This window comes from Pezoporus occidentalis, unplaced genomic scaffold (assembly GCF_034315485.1).
Source record: "Pezoporus occidentalis ecotype Australia unplaced genomic scaffold, CSIRO_AGI_Poc_V1 ctg86, whole genome shotgun sequence".
In the NCBI taxonomy this organism is placed as follows: domain Eukaryota; kingdom Metazoa; phylum Chordata; class Aves; order Psittaciformes; family Psittacidae; genus Pezoporus; species Pezoporus occidentalis.
Genome location: NW_026916220.1, coordinates 4,167,211 through 4,187,312, shown reverse-complemented (window position 1 = coordinate 4,187,312; position 20,102 = coordinate 4,167,211). Strand labels below are relative to the sequence as shown.

The window sequence follows — 20,102 nt, the reverse complement described above, 5'->3', positions numbered from 1 at the left end:
TGGTTTAGTGGTGCTCTTGGCAGTCCTGAGCGATTTATGGAATAGAACTTTATAACTCACAAAGAGTTATAAAGCAGGTATGTTTATTGCAGCGCCGGGTGCGAGAGGGATCACTCCTAATTCGCACACCAAAAGCTCAACAAGCTGGTTATTTATTACACACAAACATATATATTCATCAGATTTCCCAAGCATAGGAGGAGATTATTATAATTATTTCCAAGAACTCATTAATAATATTCCCCTCTCTTCTACGTCTGCACACTGCCATCTGGTGGTCTTGGTCCGGCGTCTTCTGGATGAAGTAAGAGGTGTTCCTCGCCATGTGCTTTTCACCCTTGGCGCAGTATCCCCAGCTGGCAACCTCAAGTCTTACAGAGACTAGCTGAAACAGGTTCTTGTCAGACATTCATCTTCTTGAAGGAAAAGGGTCCCTGATTTTAAACAGTGTGTTTTGGCTACCTATTGTATTTTGAGTTATAGTTTAACTGGCAAGAACAAGAACATACCTGTTCCCTATTCTAAGTTAAGACAATGCATAGTTTGAAGAAAACTCTTAACTCTTTCCTTAGTCTGTTACTATTCCTCGCATCACTGAGGTGATGATTGGACTTGATCTGAAAGGGCTTTTCCATCCTAGTTGATTCTATGATTTTATAAGGAAGGCATGCAACAAGAGAACCCCGTATCTTGTTTCAAACCAGTGCGGGCTTTCCTCCAGCTGATAAGGCTTGGGAAACAGGTAAACAACTGTGAAAGTAAACAGCTAGAAGAGCCTCTCAGGGTCATAAATTATCCCAAGCAAGAATATACAGTTAATTGGCAGGACTCAGCACGCATTCCAATGTCCTTAACTAACGGATTTCCATGGAAGGGTAAAGCGAGTGGGGTTATTTTAGATCCAAAACCCCGCCGGACACGGTACGAGCGCCCCCCCCCCAGCTTCCCCCAACGAGCCCGCAGATTGGCCAAACCGTCGGGCGCTGTACTGCCTTCCGCGTGCCACGATGACGTCGGGGATCAGCGACGTTTTATAGGGAGCGGCGGGGCCGCGGAAGGTTCCGGCAGCCGGAGCGGTGCTTGTGGCGCGTTTCGTCGTCGTGGTGGTGGTGGCGGCGGCGGCGCTGCGCGGCCCGAGTGTCTCGCGATGACCCGTGAGTGCCGCAGCCCTAAAGGCGGCTGCTCTGGGCCCCGCCGGGGAGTGGGGCGGAGCAGGCGGTGGGCCTTTGCGGGGAAGCGCGGCCTGGGCACCGCGCCGGGGAAGCCCTGCGTTTGGTCCGGGGTCGTGAGGTTGACCGCAGTGTGATGTCGGGCCTTGTGGCTGTAGCCTTACCCCGGCGAGTGCATGGCCGCTGGGGCTGAAACTGCCCGCATCCTGCTGCCGGCCCAGGCTTGGAGCAAGCGCCTCCTCGCCCCGGACCCTGTCGTGGCTGTGTTGGAGAGTGGGGAGGAGGAATAGCGATATGCTAGAACAAGAGCAACATGCAGTTTCAGTCCTGGCTACTGTCCAGTCTGCAAAAAAAGAGCTATTGTGTGACTGCCGAGTATTTAATACTGTGTTGCTTAAATGGTGGTAGTTAAGGTTGTTACTGAAAAGGCAGCAGTACTTGCTAATCATCACCTTATTCAAAAGTAACGTTGGTATATCTACTTTAAAATGGCGGAGAACTGTGAACCAGACATAGAATGTTCTGGTTCCCCTAACTGCCGGGGTGGCTGGTTTGGCTTGTGTGTTACTGTACTAGGCAATACAGAAACTGCCTGTGTTTAACTGAGGGGGTGCTTTTACTTTCGCACTTAAAAATGCCACTGTAGTGCTGGAAGAGCAAATAAAGACCTGGATCAGAAACAGTTTGTGTACAGATCAAACCGTGAATGTGAGAAAGAGTCAGGTTTACATCTGCTGATATTTCCCCCCCCCCATTCTGAATGGTACTAAAATACACATGGCCGAAGGCTAAAACGAGGCACAGCATCCCACACCCAAGCATAGCAGGATGATAACATCTAACTTTTGAGGACCTACTTTAATACAGCATCTGCAATACTAGAGGTGTAGAAGTTGTGGTGTGCTGCCATACAGTCTAGCCTTAGCTTTAGTATGTATTTTTGGAGTTTAGCTCTTTGTTGTCAGTCAGACCGGGATTAGACCCTGTGTTTTCAAATGGATGTTTAGTAAAATAGATTAAGTGCTAATTATTGTGCTTCTCAGTTCATAAATTCGTGGAACTTGTGTACTGCCAAATTTCAGAGTACCTGAAAATGAATAAATTCATGAAGATGGTGGTGACTAGATGAATTAGAGAGGGTTTATGTCACTAGTCTTCCGTTAATTGTTCCTATATCAAACAGTTCTATTTATTTTTGCTTTCTGTTTTTGGGACACGGTGGCAGGCACTCTTCTGCTTTAACATATGATTAGTCATTTGCTGCTCAGAAAAAAATTCTAGTCATGACGACCTCTGTAGCCAGTTCTTGCTATTCTCTTTCACTTCCTTACAGTAGAGATGATCACTGCTTGTTCCAGTGCTGTTCAGAGGTCTTATCCTTGTCTTCGAGAACAGCTGAATCTTGGAGGAGCACGGACAGGTTGAGCTAAGGTGTATGTCTTGCAGAGGCAGGCATGGATGGGGATGCTCAAGCATAGGTACAATCAGAAAGGGTGTACTGACCTTTACATGGCAGATCATGCTTGAATTTCACATTACAGGAAGTTGAATTGTGTTCTGCAAGGACTGGACCAAACTTCATGGAAGATTCAGGTTGATGTTACAGAATGTAGAAAATGGCACCATCTTCCTTGGAGCTAGGGATACTCATTCAGCATCCCAGGTGGAGTACTGGGTCCAAACAGTTCTTGGCAATGTTTACTTGGAAGCAGGGGTGATACAAGTGATCTTTTCAAATAGGTGTTTGGTTTTGAATGCCTTGCATGCGTACTGTATTGATCTACTTTTCCACCTCCTCTGTTTTGCAAGTGGCAGCCAAGCTTTTCAGTGATGCCGTTCAGTTTGATTCTGAAGTTTATAGTCTTACCATGTTGTCCTGGGTTCAACTGTAACAGTTATTTTTCTCTTTCCTAGTAACTGGTGCAGTGCTGTGCTTCAGCTTCAGTCTGAGAACAGTACTGGTAAGACACTAATGTTTTAGTTGTTGCTGAGCCGCACTTAGGGTGATCAAGGGCTTTTCAGCCTCGTGCTCTGCCAGTGAGGAGGGGCACAAGAAGCCAGGAGGGAGCAGAGACAGGACACCTTTGGCTAATTTGGGTCAGGGGTATTCCATAACACAGCACGTCATGCCCAGTATATGAACTGGGGGGAGTTACTTGGAAAGACAGGTCACTGCTTGGGTCAGGCTGAGTATCAATGGGCGGTGAGCAATTGTATTGTGCAGCACTGCTGGTTATTGGTGTTTTTTTTTTGTCCTTCCCCTTTTAAGGTTTATATTCTCTTCCATTACTTCCCTTATTAGTAATAGTAGTTTTGTATTATACCTTAGTTTCTGGACTGTTCTTACCTTCACCCATGGAGTTTACATTCTTTCAATTCTCCTCTCCATACCACCTGGAGGTAGAGGAGGGAATGAGGAGATGGGTGAGTGGCTGTGTGTTGCTGAGTTACTAGCTAGGCTTAAACCATGATGTGTATGGGGTAACTGCAGACATGAGGCATGGTGCTTGCTTGGAAAGGAAGGAGGCATATGAGGATAACTGCTATGTGAATTCTGGCTATAGCAGTGTGGTTTTACTGTCTGCCCCCATTTCTTCATGGTATAAGAAGATACTTAATTTCTTTGAGCACCAGCAAAGAGCTGTTTCATTGCTGCTAACTTGTTTATAGACATTCCTGCTTCCTGAAGCTGCAGAACCATTTATAGCTTGGAATGTATCATCTGCTCATGAGTCACTAAGTTCTAATCAACTCAATTGCTGCCGGAGATAGTGAGGTGATTTACTTTATGAACAAATAGTGGTCCCTCTACCTGGAATGTGGGGACAGGATCTCACTCAGTGGTAGTGAGAAAGAGAACTCCTATTCCATCCTAGCTTTTTCAAAAGATAGTACTTGATGTCCTGTCACAGGTGAGGATTATCTTCCAAGGCAGGAACAGCTTTTGGTCATCAGCAGTCATAATATGCTGTTTCCATTTGGGCTTCTGGTACCTCTTGCCACACAGTACACGTACAGGTGTGAAGAATGCACAAAACATCTGCTCTTGCGGGGTTGGTCTTCCCTACATGTTGACATAATAGGTACCTTTATTGGCTCACAAATAGGATGAATAAAAAGTGGTGAATTGTATCAACAGGTTGCTGTTTAAAATTGACCTTGTCCTAAACTGTTGCTATATACTTGAATTTACAGGCACATAAAGATTGCAGAGATCTCTGAGATTCAAAGATGGCATACATAGTCTTAAGACTGGAGAGAAAAAGAGGAACAGCCCAGATTATGGAGAGGTGGAACTTTCATTTTTGAGCATAGGAAAATGTGATCATGTTTGTAGAACAGCAAAAGTTACTGTTGTCATTTTGCCCAGGTTATTGATTTGATGGTCTGGTTTCAGTCTTTTGTGGGAAACTGCATTGCGTTACTGGGAAGAATGTTGAAATGGATCTTGGTGATCTCTTGCGCATAACCTGTAGATACATAAACATAAACTAACAAGCTTTTATCTTCCAGTTGTGCACTGGAAGGGGGAGACTGGTGGAAGATACTGCCAGCTACAGAAGATACTGCCATACTAGCTCTGCAGGTAGAGCCACGCTTTACCACTTTTATAATAGACTTCTTCACAGGCAAACTGTGGCGTATGAGGCACAGACTCCAGTTGTGGGGAAACTGAAGACGTTTATTGAGTGAGCTTAAGGCTTTTATAGTACTGTGCCTAGCAGTTAGTATCAGTTAGCTCCTTCCCTACTTTTCCATCACGAAACACCATGCACTTTTCCAGCCAGTACCTTACTGATCACATGCCTTTCAGCCAATCATATTACTGTCCACTCAGCCAGTCATATTACTGTCCACGTGTCTTTGCTTAAGCAACTATTTTTAAGCAGATATATAAACATGTTTCTGTGCTACCACTTGTTGCTACATTATTACTTTCTGTTCTCTTTGAATACACATTCTTTGTCCCCTTGGCCCACATTTCCCCCTTTTTTGTTTGCTAAGCTTTGCAAAGTGAGCACAGTATGTGTTTGTGCAAGCATCACTTGATTTATGCTTTGGTCTATAAGTTGTGGAATACAAGAAAACAAACATGGCAAACAGATCATAATCATCAACAATGCTAGAAGCCCTGTTACGACAAAGCCAACTATGTGTCTAAGCCAAGAACCAAAATTTCCCAACCAAGAAAACAGTCCAAAAGGCTCCCATCCTTGGTTTTGTCGCAGTTCCCCAGGCAGTTCTGTCAAATCCTGAATGCTTTTGTGAGCTGACTTGAAGTGATCACTCAGATTCATGCAGCACATTCCATCAAAGTCTTCACACCCATGTGTATGTACTAAAGGCAGAAGATCAATCTCTGCCCAATTTTGAACAATCAAGGTGGCAAGCACTTTGGCTTCAGTTCTTAGCAAGTTGGTAACAAGCCTCCAGATGACATGGAGGAAAAGCAAAGCAATGTGGTGATGTCCAGGCTCCAAAAACAAGGTTTCACCAGTGTGTTGGCCAGATATACTGGGAGTCTTGGGAACCTGGAGATAGATACTGTTACTTCCAACGACACAGTCCTTTGCTTTCTTTATACCCTTCTCTGCTTCAGGAATCTTAAATCACACAAGAGCAGCTTCTTGACATTAGCCTTTGAGAATAGAAGATTCAAATATGATAGATATTTATTTCATTATTATTACTTATAGTAGTTACTTGTGCTAACTTTTGCCATTTTTGTTGGGTTTGTTTTGTTTTTTTTTGGGTTGGGGGTGTCTGTGCGGATGATGAAACCTGCTTTAGATGACTCTGGCTGAGCAGGGGATTTGGACTAGATAGTATCTCATTCTGATGACAGGCTGTTTGGCCTGCACTTCCCTCCAGGATGTCCCTCTTATAACGGAGGAGGCCATCCCTCACGTCAAGGTCTTGGCATGGCATGTGACCCCACCGCTCAACACCTGCTGGGTTGCAGCCAACAGCCGTGCTAAAGGTTCTTCTTGGTGCCAAACACAGAGGACGACCCAGTCTTGCCCTTGACATATGGTAGGAGGCATTTGGCCAACTTCAGTCCTTGCACCTCGTTGTCAATGCAGAGTTTCACCTGCCTGACCCAGTAACAGGTTGTTAGTATGGTAAATCACATACAGATTTACATTAGCAGTATAACTATTACAGGGTGCAGCAGCATGTTGAGGATGCTGGTGACAGTGGGGAACCAGCCAAAGAAAGAATTTCCCACCGGTATGATTCTCCCACCCTCTTAATTGGTTCCATTACCTGCTTTATAACACCACCATCATATTAGAATCTTTCTAGCTTCTGCCTTAGCATTTTCTATGAGCTGCTGTAAATTTGCATGCTCTAACATCTCTTTTACAAAGGACAAATCCATACAATACAAGGTGTAGTTTCTTATTAGCAACTGGCTAGTAAATACAGGTGGTTTATTATAGCTACATTGCAAGCACACATTTTCATGTTGTTGCTTTTCAGTTGCCCCCAAGTGGTGTTTTTCAAGTCATTCCTTTTTCTCTTCCTTTGTCGCATTCTGCTCAGGGTCTTCAAGGTCAGCTCCTGCATCTGAGGCATCGGATACTTCAACTTGTCTATCCAGCTCATGGTATGGCTTGACAAACTTTGCAGGCAGGGGCCACGGACCTGTAGGTAGGAAGACACAAGCATACCCCCTCCCCCAGGTTATCACTTCCACTGGCCCTTCCCATTTCTGCGAGCCCAAAGGATCACAATACCACATTTGCTTTTAAGCCATGAGGATTTATACCCATGGCAAATGAGGACTGAGCTGTTGACTGACAGTCAGGGCAAGACCTAACTATTTGCTTTGCTTGAGAAGAAGACAGGTTTAAATGTTTCTTTAAAGCAGAGGCATTCTGATGAAAAAGGGAATGTGAAGCAGCTGCAAAAGAGAACTGCGCAGTATTAACAGTAAAGGAGTGTGCTATGTCATTACCCACAGTTAAAGGGACAGGCAGGTTGGAATATGAGCTGATATGACCAGTAAAAACAGAAAAATTAATGTAGCAGCCAGTACAGAAGTTCTGCGAGCTTCTGCTCTGACATCGCAGCATGCCCCAACCAGTGCGACAGCGTCCCTGCTCCAACATCTCAGCATACCCCAGCCAACTTAACTATGTAAACTTTTCCTCTGACTGGGGCTAACACAGCCCCGCAATCCCCACCTACACCCTCATATGCTAGCCAAAATAAAAGTGCATGAGCAGCCCCGTGACCATCAATCTGCCTTTGTATAGCATTGTCCAGTTGGTCTGTAAAAGACACATAGGGTTCCTGAGACCCCCCCCCCCTGTAAACACCTGCAAAAGAAGTCTCCCCCCCACCTCGATCCAGGCACTTTCCTCCAGGCCTGACCAATCGCATGGGGGGCCCACTGGAACACCAGAGGGTTTAGATCTGATATATGAAGCCAAACAGAAACCGCAGTAACTGTCTTCAGTCACTATAAATTCCCTTCTATAAGCAGTCACTCCTCGGGCTGTTTCCCAGCCCAACCTCGCACACACAAACACTCCCTAGGCTGCTCAAGACCCAGGTGCACTACCAGCAGTTCTTCTTTAATTATCCACATAGTGGGAACAGGACGGCTTGCAGTTTTGTTTATTTCCTCCTTTCCTAGTCTCCCCTTATTGCGAGCTGCTTTGTCCAAGCCCAGCCCCAATAAATCCCCTAATTGGCTTAGCTTTTCAGTCACTTGTTCAGTGGGGTTTCCTTGTTCATTGTGTCACACGCTGGTCAAAGGCCAGGGTGCAGTTTTGCTTATATTCTCGGATTCAAGCGCCAGGAAACTTTATTTGCTCACTAACAAATGCTTAACCACAAATTTCAAAGAGAGAGAGAGGGAAAGTAAGAGGAAAGAGTAAAAGAGCTTCCAGCAACAGCTACCACCCCAGAGCTGCAGTGTCCCAACAGTCTGCTCTGTTTCCAAGTCCAGGGGGGAAAGCGTTTCTTCCAATGCAGTTTGTTGGTGCTCCTTTGTAGAGCTGAAACCTCATCCTCCACCCGGCAGCAGCACACATGCCTTCCTTGGGTTCTTCTCCCTCGTTGTTCCAAGGTGTTAGCTGGGTAACAGCAGGGGGTAAACATCCTGCATAAACATCTGCTGTGGCGGTGGTGTCAGCCATGTTGGTTCTCACCGATGCCATCTTCACCAATGCAGTCTCTTACATCTCCCAGTGGATCAACATTACTATCTTAGGAAGTGTTATTCATGGTGGCATGAACGATAAAGGTAGAGAAAACAGGAAGGGAAAGAGCGTGCGATGCAATAGCTAGTAACATCTAATAACTAACAGTGTCTAATTAACTTTGGCTTAACAATTGCATCTAAGTAACTATTGTTGTTGCTTTATTCTTGTTGCTTTCAGCAACATCCGAGGGTTCAGAAGGAGGAGAAGAACAAAGTTTACAGGGGCATTTACAAAGTGAGCAATTCCAAGGCCAAGTGACCTGTATCAAAATAGCAATTAAATAGCTAATAGACCGAAGGCTGTGCAATAGACTGGTAAAAGGTCTTTCAGGTATTCCATGATTTTCCACGATTTAAGTGGAATAAAGTTGAGCGATTGCAGACTTTGTGGTTCACGCAGCCTGCTGTCCTGGTCTGCCAGAGTTGGAGTCAGGATACACAGCAGGAAAATTGATTTCCACGCCCCCTTAGCTTAAGGCGCATGTGCCATTTGGTTTTGAAATCTTCTGTCCCAGATTTAGGAAAGTGAAAATGAGCCCTCCATCAGCTGAACCAGCCAGTTCTGGGGTTTCTCTCCTGGTCTCTGCTTGTATTTGTCCAGTAAGTTACTCATTTCCTCAGTACTGTAGTCGTATCAATTTGTGTGTTCTTACCTGTCCATTTGCCCTGGTAATCATCTCACCTTTAAGCACAGGAGCTGCATGTACTCCTTCCTTTTTCATGTCTGCCTCGGCTTTGGTATTTGATTCTGACTTGCTGGTACCCCAGATATCTCCATTCCATGTCTCTGGGTCCCAGTCGGGATCTGACACAAGGGCATGGACCCATGGCCTCACTGCCTTTGTATCCTTTTTATTGCTCTGTAACTTTCATCTTCTTTTTGTTTTCCCTACGTCTCTCACCCTACTCTGCAGCAGCTATAAATGCCTGCCTCTGCAACAGCGCTTCTGCTTTAACCCTTTCTAGCTCGGAATGTAAATCTGCTACTTGTTGCTTCAACTCTGTGTTCTTATCTACCATGCCTTTGTAGGCAGGCAGCAAGCAGCCTGTCATACATCCGGTATGATTCAGTTGCTCCCTCGAGCGGTTATGGAGGGTTTCTACAAACTCAGCCCAATACTTTAACACTCCCGTGAGGTCCTTAGCTCTCTACAGTTCAGGTCCTACATTAGTGCAAGTCTCTATTTTATCCCACAACATGCTCCACAATTCCTGCGTCCACCCCGGGCACTCCACAGGAGGAGCTTCGGCCCAAGGCTCTCTCCTACAAAATATAGCAATAGTATATTACACAACAACCTTAAAGCGACCCTGACAGCACACAGTGACCAAGCCCTGTTTTCACACACACAGAACAGTGACTCTTGGTACAGCTACACACCCCACTCTAGTCATATTATCCAAAAATGTTTCTCACAGTCTCTCAGACCTGGAATCCCGTCTTCCATCACCAGTTATGTTCTGGGTTCATAGGATTCCCATGTACAAAGAGCGGATACCAAGCACAATGTAAACAAGCAAATGCTCTAGTCTGTTTATTGAGTTATTAGTGCAAAGCAAATATGTGTATGTTAACGCGAAGCAGGTTACATACATGCCAGCCCCTGGTTGAATGGGATACCGTGAAGCAGGAGATGGAACATGTTGCCTGGTCGGAGGGGTGGTAGGTAGTGTGTCGTCAGGGCATCCTCTGAATCAAGATGCGTGTCTGGCCTTCTCACCCGTACATCCCTGCACAGGTCCTTATACCCCCCCCCCGGGCTGGAGTGGAAAATTACCAGTTGCAACATCAGCGCACACGTGGCCAGCATGTGAACAGAGGCTTACTGGTATAAGGCTCCCTTTTGCTAACAGTGGTGTTAACTCGCTTGTTTTCAGGGTTATGTTCCCACAGCCCATGTCAAACAGTACTTTTCTATTTTTGTGTGTTTCACTACGGACCATTCTCTCTTGTCACTGGCGTGTGCCACCCCATGGTCCGTGGTTGGAACACACAAAAATTTTACCATCCATACTACAGATTCGCACAGGATATTGTCTGAGGGAACGGATTAGTGCTAAAAGACAAGGAACACAACATAAAATACATAAAAACCCCTATATCTATTACCACTAATAATATAACAGCTTTTCACAGCCAGTTACACCCCCACATCCATCCCTGAAAGGGGTTCCACCTGGTGTTTTCTGGCTAGTGAGGGTCTTTAACTTCTGTATTTGTGCATGTACTGAACTGGAGTGGTCACTTAAATTCACGTAGCATAACCGGTCAAAGTCTTCTTTTGAGCGTCTGACAGTTTATACGAAGTCTATACTGTGCTTCTTGTCCTGGGATAAGTTTCCTCCCGTGGTTCCTGAGCGCTCACCTATCCAGTGATGGGCATACACAATCCTTTCGTAATCCCGGGTTCAGTTGGGCTATGCCACCAGTCCGGACTTCGAGAGTCTCCTACCCCAGTCCCTGTTTGGGTGCCATTTGTGGCCTATGAGGCACGGACTCCAGTTATGGTGCAACTAAAGACGTTTATTGAGTGATCTTACAGGCTTATATAGTACTGTGCCTAGCAGTTAGCTCCTTCCCTACTTTTCCGTCACGAAACAATGTTCCTTCTCCACTGGTGTGTGCTTTTCCAGCTAATGACTTTACTGATCACACGCCTTTCGGCCAGTTGTATTACTGTCTGCATGTCTTTGTTTAAGCAACTATTTTTATCAAATATATAAACATGTTTCTGTGCTACCACTTCTTGCTACGTTGTTATTTTCCGTTCTCCTGGAACACACATTCTTTGTCCCCCTGGCCCACAGCAAACTGTGTAAGTAAAGTGGTAGTACCTGTATAAGCTGTGTATTACCCTACAGGTGGGAACCAGCGTGAACTTGCCCGCCAAAAGAACCTGAAGAAGACTCAGGAGATCCATAAAGGGAAAAGGAAGGAGGATAGCTTGTCTGCTTCTCAGAGAAAACAGAGGTGAGATGTAGTAAAGTTGAAGGGAAAATGTGTCAGAAAGAATTCAGTCTTCACTGAAACAGCATTTAAGCACTTTATTTTGATTTGCAGTCCATTCACATGTCACAATATGAATTTGGGTTTTAATGCATCTGTTGTTAAATACCTTTTTTTTTTTTTGAAAGCTGTAAAGGTTTTCTTTCTTTTGAGCAGCTTTTTGCCTGGAATGAACAAGGAATGGTTGTGTTAATACTTTCTTGAAGATGTTTGATCTGGTTTGTCCTTTACTTCTAAAGCCAAAAGATATAAAACCAAAATAATTCTATAAGGTATACAAATAACTTATTACCTCATGGGGTACTGTACTGAAAGGAGAAAAAAAAAAAAAAAGCAAACCAGGGGCATGTAGGCAGCATGCTCATGGCTGAGAATTTTCTCCCATTCTTAAAATGAGTGTTGCTAAAGGTGTTACTAAAAGCAAGATGGAGAAGGCCCTGCTTAGAAACACCGTGAGCCAGGATCTGAAATCCAACTTTCTTTCTTCACAGAGACTCTGAAATTATGCAGCAAAAACAAAAAGCGGCTAATGAAAGGAAATCTCTGCAGGCAGGAGCAAAATGAGCTGCTTGGAGGGAGTGCACCAATGAAGAGAAGGGCCTGGAAGATCATTCACAGAAGTGTCCAGCCATTAAATGATTAAAATCTCATCTTGTGAAGTTGCTCAGCTAGCATTAGTTTAGAGTATTTTCTGGTAATTGTAGGCTTAGTTATCTGGAGTGCTCTTTGAAAAGTCACTACACTCTCTGCATGCATATAAATAGAAATACCAAGCAATAGTACTTCAGCTTTTGCTGTGTTGGTTTCACTTAGTGGTTCCAGTGACAATAAACTTGTGTATTTAGTTAGACCAGATTTTCTTGTCTTAATTCTTGAAGTACAGCTTCATTCAGAATGGAAAACACTTGTAAAAGGTGCTTAACTTTACAGAGGTCTGACTGTAAATCTCATCCTAAATTATTTTTGCAATAAAATGTTGCATGAAATACTGTCTGATCTGAAGTGGTCATGCTTGATTTCTAAGAAGCTACCAAGAACACAAAGAATTGATGGAATTGTGGAGAAATGCATTATAAGTACAAACAGAGGTATAAATAAAATTGGTAATATAAGAAATGCATATTATAAGCAATGTAATATGCAGTAGTAAGTCTGCACTATAGAAAGTAGTGGTGTGTTGGAGACTTCATCAGTGTATGTAACTGAACCTACTGCTGATACTGGCTTCAGTGAAGCTGCAGCCTTGAAGTTAATGAGTTGCAAATTTATGGGTCTTGAAGTTGCCATGTCACTAAGATGATTTAAAACTGCTGCTTAATGTAGCCTAAAGCACCAAACCTGGCATGAGAGCACACAGTGCTCACTTCACAGGCAGGCTGAGTTGTGTACTGACTGAGGTAAAGTGTGACCTCTCTGGGAACACAGGTGGATGCCTTAGCTTGTGCACGGCTCCCGCTGCAGTATGTTCTGAAGCAACGTGTGTGCCCTGGGTTTAGCCGTAACAATTTTACTCCTTCCTAGCAGTTGGTGCAGCCTGTGTTTTGGCTTCAGTCTGAGGACAATGCTCGTAACACCTTGGCGTTGTTGTTGAGCAGCGCTTACCCCAATCAACGACTTTTCAGTATCAGTGCTCTGCCCATGAGGAGGGGCAGGCACAAAAAAAATGGGAGAAAGTAAGATTGGACATCTGACCCAAACTAGCCAAAGGGCTGTTCCATACCACAGCACATCATGCCCAGTATATAAACTGGGGGGAGTTACCCAGAAGGCCCAGATTGTTGCTCTGGTCTGGCCGAGTATCAGTTGGCAGATGGTGAGCAGTTGTATTGCGCATCGCTTGTGTTTACTGTTTATTGTTATATTATTTATTTTTTTATTTTCCCTTTTTAGTTTTATATTCTCTCTCCTTATTACTTACCTTACTATCCGTAGCAGTAGTGGTTTTGTGTTACAACTTAGCTACTGGACCGTTCTTATCTCAACCCGTGGGCGTTACATTCCCACCGAGAGGAAAGTAAGAGGGAGGAGAGCAAGCGGCTGAGCGGTGCTGACGTACTGGCTGGGTTTAAAGCAGGACAAGGGGGCCTGGTCTGGCAGCTAGCGGGAGCTGCGCGGGCCAAGCGCACGGCCCCGTTCAGCGCGGCGGGAGGCGGTAGTGCTGAGGCGGCGCCGGAGCGCCGTGCGCTGGGCCGCTGAGGGCCCCGCCCGCCACCGGGGCGCGCGCAGCTGACGGCCGGCGCTGCCTGCAGCGTGGCAGGTTGGCTGCGCGCCGGAAGTGACGAGTGTGGGCGTGGTTCGGGCCCGGCCATGGCGGAGCGGGTGCTGTTCAAGCGCGGCACCGGGCAGGTGGGCATCGCGCGGGCGGGGGCTGGTCCGGACGGGGGGAGCGGGACTCTGAGCGCGTTAAAGCGGGTCTGTGGCCTCCGCAGAGCGACGATTCGGATGTATGGGATGATGCGGCTCTCATCAAGGCGTATGATAAAGCTGTGGTCTCTTTCAAGGTAAGGGAGGCGGCCAGAGCGCTGCGGGCCCAGGCTGGTGGGTGGTCGCTTATCGTGTTCCTCCTTTGTGTTCCCGAAGAACGCCTTAAAGAACGGGGAGTGTTCGGAGCTTTCGGGCAAACAGGAGCAGAGCCAGGGGATGAAGAGAAGAAACAATAAAAAGAACAAAAACAAAAGGAGGACCAACCTGCCTTCGAAACAGGTCATCTCATCTGTGAACGCTGGCGGTGCTTCTGCTGTTGTGCTTTTCTGTGATGCTTATTAGTAGCTTCTGTGTAATCTTGAGAGTAATGATCCGTGGTAGGGTTGACAGCATTTGAAACTTTACTTACAGGTTACACTGAGCAATTTCGCTAATACAGAGGAAAAAAAAAACCTGGGTGGGAGTCATCCTCCTGGTGGGTGGGGCTAAAAGCACTATAGGAAAAGGAATCTTTCTCTCTGGTCATTGGTGTAGGTATTTACTCGCCTGTCTTCTGTTGCAGTGGAAAGTTGGTGACAGCTGTAATGCTGTTTGGTCTGAGGATGGTAATGTGTACTTAGCAACTATTGCCTCCATCAATCACAAAAGAGGCACGTGTGTTGTTACTTACACGGGATATGGAAACCAGGAGGAGAAGAGCCTGACTGATCTACTCCCTGCAGCCATCGATGAAATAGTAAATGGGATGGGGAGTTCTGGGGTGGTGAGGGACACTTTTGCTCTTCTAAAAAGAGAAGAGAAAGTGGGAGAAACAACTTTCTAAGTATTTCTGGTACCACTGTGGTGTTCGGAGTGAGAATCGTTACCCGATTCCCTTGTGAAGGGACACAAGCTGGTAAAGGGAATGAAAACAACTCCTTACTTCTTGAACTCAGAATGGAAGAAAGGGAGGGGACAAGAAGAAATTCACGAGTGAAAGATAACATAAAGTGGTGAGCAGATAAGATTCTGAGGTAGTAAGACCTTTCTTGGGTAGGACTGGGAGGGCTATAGAGAGAGAGGGGTGAAATGGGGCTTCCCAAGCTTTTTTGCACTAAAATTGCTTGCAGTAGTGCCAGCAATCCTCTTTACCGCATCTCATAAGAATGTCTTTGTCTTCTAGAATGAGAGTGAGACTCCGTGTTCAACAGATGGAAGTGAAGGATCTCAGTCACCTGGAAACAAAAACAGCTTCATGAAAGGAAGATTCTTCCCTGAAAACCTGCGTTTTCCTGTACCACCAGGAGTTCCAGGCCTGGGAAGGGTAACCTCAGCCTTAATAATTTGTATACCACTGTTAAGCCCAGTATTATTACTATAAATTCTGAGACAACAGGATGAGATTCATTATTGTCTAGAAACCAAATAACAGCATTTTGAGAATGTATATACAGATATGCATGTGGTGCTGTTGGTATGTCACTTTGCAATAATCTACCTACTTTTGCAGTGCTACTGTCTAGTGAGAAGTCTTCTCCTTGGCTAACATCTGCTTTATGAGTGCCTTGTAACCTTAAGGAGGGATGTTGTTTCCTTGCCTGTGATAGTGCTGTTAAGATTGCATTGGCATTGAAGGCAGCAGAAGTGGTGTCCAGGTGTCATAGGAGCTCTCAGCTGCAGCTTATCTAGTGAATTATGAGGACTGTGGTATTAATACACTCTTCAGTTTTCCTGTTGTGTAGGAGCCTAAATGATAGTGCACTTGAACACAGCATTATGTCTTCTAAATGTCACTGTTTGTGCAAAATCTTTTTTTTAAGGTTTTCTTCCATCTTTTTTTTCTTTCTCATCAATGGATTTGTAACTAAGCTCATTTTAAAGATATTCACAAGCATACTGGAATTTAGTCAGCATATGTCCCCAGCCACACAAGAGCACAGAAATTGACTGTTTGCCTGTGGGCAAACATCTTTTTCATTTGCCAGTGCAGTCACTGACTTCTGTTTAGAAAACTTTCTTAAATGCTTATATTGACCGGGATCGTGTTTCAGCAGTGTTTACTGCAGTAACATGTGTAATGTTCAGTTTTACTTTTCCAGTCATGGAGTGCTTCACAGAAGCAGCTAGTTTGTGTAGTCACTAGTTTCATTAAATTGCTGGGATGGGGTTGGATGTGTCTTTAGTTCAAGGTACGTTAATTGCTTCAAATAATTCTCTTATAAAATCGTAATGCCTGAAATCTCTTTTCAATCTGCAATATTTAATTCTTTCACTGTAGTCTGGATCAAAATTCAGGGCACCTCCATCGTTTTTGTCTTGCTGGCCCACACCCTTCCCAGCAGGACCACTGGTAAGTCACAGGAGAATGAGGAAGAAAGTGCCAGAGAATAAAAATGATTGTGTGCAGTCATCCTACAGGAATCCTGTTTCTCCCATGCTTTGAACTTACTCTTTTTTACTTGCTTGTTTCCTTGAGAAAAGATGATCTTATTTAACTCCTTTTCAGCACATGCATTGAGTATATACTCATGTTTTTCAGTTTTATATTTTGATCTTTGATCTAGAACTGGTTGGTGTTTAATCTGGGATATGCCCTACTGAAACAAAGACATTTCCTTTTTTCATTTCTTAGTTGATTCCTCCTCCACCACCTATGAGGCTGGATTCTGAGGATGATGAAGCACTGGGGAGCATGCTGATAGCCTGGTATATGAGTGGTTATCACACTGGGTATTACCTGGTATGTGCCAGTTTTGTCTTGGAGTGTCTCTGTAATTTTGCTTTTGTGTTGCTGCTGCTGTTTTCAGCAATAAGTTAGACTGCTTTTTAGATCTCTTATTCTAACTTATGATAGCTGTATTTAAGGGTATTCTATATTGTATAAGTGTTCTTGGGCTTGAGTATCAGTCGCATGAGCCAGCATATATGCATAGGTGACGATTTAGTTCTTTGATTCACTGGAGTGGTCCCATTAGGTACTTTTATAGCTATTCTGAAACAACCAGTTTTGTCTTTGCAGACAGGTGGAGTAAATCTGAATATGTTTATTAATCAGTGGTCTTCTATGTATTTGTCAGTGGTAATACCACATTTTTGATCAGATTTGGCATCCAACCCAAACTATTCTGTGATTCTATTCTATGAATTTTGTGGAGTATTCATCAGTAATTGTTTCAGGTGACTGTGAAGGTGCAGCAGGAGCTGTGAGTGTAGTTGTGAAAAATCTGTGGCATGGAGTATTGATTTCTATTTCCTTTGTACGCTTAAGAAGAAATTACCAAAGGAATTAAAACTCTTTGCATTGGGGAGGTTGGAAAGGGGAGATTTGGTGCTTAGGTTATCTTCAAAGGACTAGGTTTGGAATTTGTTTTTTCAGATCACATGTAGTTGTGGATTGAAATTACACTGCAGAGCCACTAATTACAAAGAAGACACGTAGTTTGGCTTTTGTCCTTTTAAAACCACCCATTCTGATTTCCCCAAAGAGTACAAAACTATTCTTGATTTGTAAAGGGCTAAAAGAATATTGTAGAAAGATGTGTTGTCCTGTGGCTAAAGCTTTTATTTCTACGTTAGTAAAACCAAGATTATTTTGCTAAATTGTACCCTGTAGGGTTTAAAACAAAGTCGAATGGCAGCAGCACTGGAGCAACAAACACATGCAAAATAACTGAATATCCATGATTGTTTTGAAAGAGTTGTATCATCCTTTTGAGCTAAATGAAGATACAGTGTGGCTTGACCAGTCTGAAACTACAGTTCATTTTGCAAGCTCTCAAGAAGTTCTGAATTCTGTGAAAAAACTGGGAGCCTTGGGACTTCCACCCACTTTTACATCTCTTCGAAGACCACTTCATCCAGTATTAATCCCTTCTTTGCTTATCAGCTGTGGAATAGCAGCCGTCTTGGCTAGAACAGAGGCAAGTATTTTATTTCTGTAATGAGAGTTTTAACTACAGCACGCCTTTACATCAGGATTAACAGCACGGCTTACCAAGAGTTAACCAACTCTTACCAAGAGTTAACCTTACTTGTTTATGGGCTACCTTGAAAATAAAAGGTTATGTGACATGCAGTCTTCTCATCTATGTGCACATGTTCAGAAGCAACTCCTTCCTCAAACAGTGGGATTGCAGGATGTGTAGCTGAACTTCTTTTCAGGTCAAGATCAACATTTCAGTTTGATATTGTGGAGTGATTCTGTTCTCACTACTTCAGTGCTTGAGCTTTTATTTGAAATCCTGTGTTTAGAATGCTACAGTATATTGTTCAGTTCCTTATAGAACAAAATTGTATTGTCTTGGGGATTTCTCTTTTCCAAAGCAATATCTGGTTTACTGTTGAGTAATTCATTCAGCCAGGTACAAATCTTTTCTGCTGAGAGGTGTATGTTGCATATTCACAGCTAGTTAATGGTGAAGATCAGAATTTTTTTAAGAAATTAATCTTAACATTTTGTTAACACTGATCTGTATCTGATAACAAGTGAACTTGAGACTCATAATTGTGTAGACTGAAATTACCTATTTCTTAAAGACCTCTAGTCAAATGTATTTGGAGAGCACTGTAGCAATAAACTCTTTTTTACTTTCCTGAAACAATTTTCTGTCTTTTTACCATAATAGATTTTACATCTTTTAACCCCATATGATTTCATTTATCTGTTATTTTATCAGCTCTTGTATTCCCTGGACTTTTTATGTGAATGACAACACCAGAACCTAGTGATTACAGTATACTGTTTTAGGAGACAGCTGTAGCAGCAGTATATGTTACAGTAGCCACTGGTAGCAGTGGCCTGGAAAACAGTATACCATGATGTTGAAAGAGATATCTTATAGCTCTGTTCTGAATCCTGAATGTGACATATGACAGCTGGATTCATAAAGGCTCATTACATATTTTTTTGTTTCAAATGCTTGTGAATAGTTTTACTTTTCAAACTTTGAATTTAGGGATTTGTTTTGTTTTGGAGTGGTTTTTATTTTTAGCTTCTGTAGACAGATGTCTGTCAAATGAACAGCAGAAATACAACAGAAGGTTTTGCTGTGTGGCCTTTTCCCAAGTACCGTTAACTAAAAGCAAGTTGGAAAAAGCAGACTGGGGGAAGGTGTGGACCAAATAGGTTTCAGCCCTTAAAATCTTAACTCTCATAGAACGGAGGCTGCAGCCAAAACTCTGGACAGTAATTTAGTTCATGCCATAATGCTCCTCTATCTCTCCCCCTCCTCCCTCTAACAGTCTATCCCCCAGTTTTGCTGTGTGCCTGTAAAAGATCCAAGGCCCAGCTCTGGTAAGACACTGGTGCATTACCTTGGCACACACCACTGCAGAGATGAGGAAGATGCAGGCAGAGCAAGCAGGGTGGCCATAGCAGACACCTTTTCTTTGCTTGAGTGGGGTGTTAGGCATGCTAATGCTCAGCGTCAGTGCTCCTAACATCCTTTTGCATGAGTTAGCAAATAACTGCTTTGTCCTTCTTAGTGTGTATGCTCAAGGTGTCTGGACAACCCAACCCAAGAAGAGCTGTGAACATCGCCCACAGGAATATGTCCTGCACAAAACCTGTCCACTAGCTTCCCACAGTCCCCCAGACTTGGACTCAGCTTTTTCCCCTCCCACCAGCTCCTCTGCAGCAGTTCTGTGGCCATGCTCTGCATGCTGGGTTGGGGTAGTTTGCTGCCAATAGAACAACACACTGCCATTCGCCAGCAAAGGATGATTGCTGTTCATCACTGCAAAGCTGATTGCCAGTAGCTGCCCTGCAGAGATGCTTTCTCCACAGCTGGGGTCAACACCTGCAGGCAGGCAGCCACTGTTTGGGAGCAGATGATTGAGCACTGCAGGTATGTGAGCCACAGGGCTCAGAAACACCTTTACCTTCTGCTGCAGAAGGGAGCTGCAGCAGCTAAGCAAGCAGTTGTTTTAACTGCAGTCAAAAAACTTTAAAAAGTCAACTGTTTCCAACATAAGTAGTGACAAGCAGGAATTGCATGGTCCTTAATGAAAGGGAATGTAATTTTTATTAACTAAAATACTGTCAGTACTTCTCTTTGCTAAAGTGGGCTTACTGACACTAGCCTTCTCAAATACAGCTTATCTTGGAGAAGTAGTAACACTGTGATACGGCAACCACAGAAAATACTTTACTGTGTCATGGTTCAGAATGCAGCAGATGGCTACAGTTCAGCTCCATACAGTCAAATTCCGCTCCCCCACCTCCAAAGGGCTGTGTTTATCTTGGAGAAGCAATAACGCTGTAAGTTACTGCTGTTGTGGCAATTCATTCTAGCGTCAGAATCAAAAT

The 20,102-nt window shown here is 44.0% G+C and overlaps 2 protein-coding genes across 4 annotated transcripts; both read left to right on the top strand.

The window, feature by feature from the left end:
* The first annotated feature begins 1,111 nt into the window (after positions 1-1,111).
* Positions 1,112-12,378, top strand: LOC134156382 (small EDRK-rich factor 1-like). The gene is made up of 3 exons (XM_062604378.1): positions 1,112-1,154; positions 11,248-11,356; positions 11,884-12,378. The coding sequence occupies exons 1-3, from the start codon at positions 1,148-1,150 to the stop codon at positions 11,954-11,956; spliced, it is 189 nt and encodes a 62-aa protein (XP_062460362.1). The 5' UTR covers positions 1,112-1,147; the 3' UTR covers positions 11,957-12,378.
* Positions 12,379-13,635: 1,257 nt separating this feature from the next.
* Positions 13,636-18,396, top strand: SMN1 (survival of motor neuron 1, telomeric). 3 transcript variants are annotated; one of them, XM_062604376.1, is made up of 8 exons: positions 13,637-13,738; positions 13,822-13,893; positions 13,973-14,095; positions 14,379-14,552; positions 14,979-15,119; positions 16,074-16,145; positions 16,428-16,535; positions 17,409-18,396. In XM_062604376.1, the coding sequence occupies exons 1-8, from the start codon at positions 13,700-13,702 to the stop codon at positions 17,463-17,465; spliced, it is 786 nt and encodes a 261-aa protein (XP_062460360.1). In that variant the 5' UTR covers positions 13,637-13,699; the 3' UTR covers positions 17,466-18,396. The 3 variants fall into 3 exon arrangements, with proteins under 3 accessions (XP_062460359.1, XP_062460360.1, XP_062460361.1); XM_062604375.1 differs by lacking the exon at positions 17,409-18,396 and having other exon boundaries at positions 13,636-13,738; positions 16,428-17,377; XM_062604377.1 differs by lacking the exon at positions 16,074-16,145.
* Positions 18,397-20,102: the final 1,706 nt, after the last annotated feature.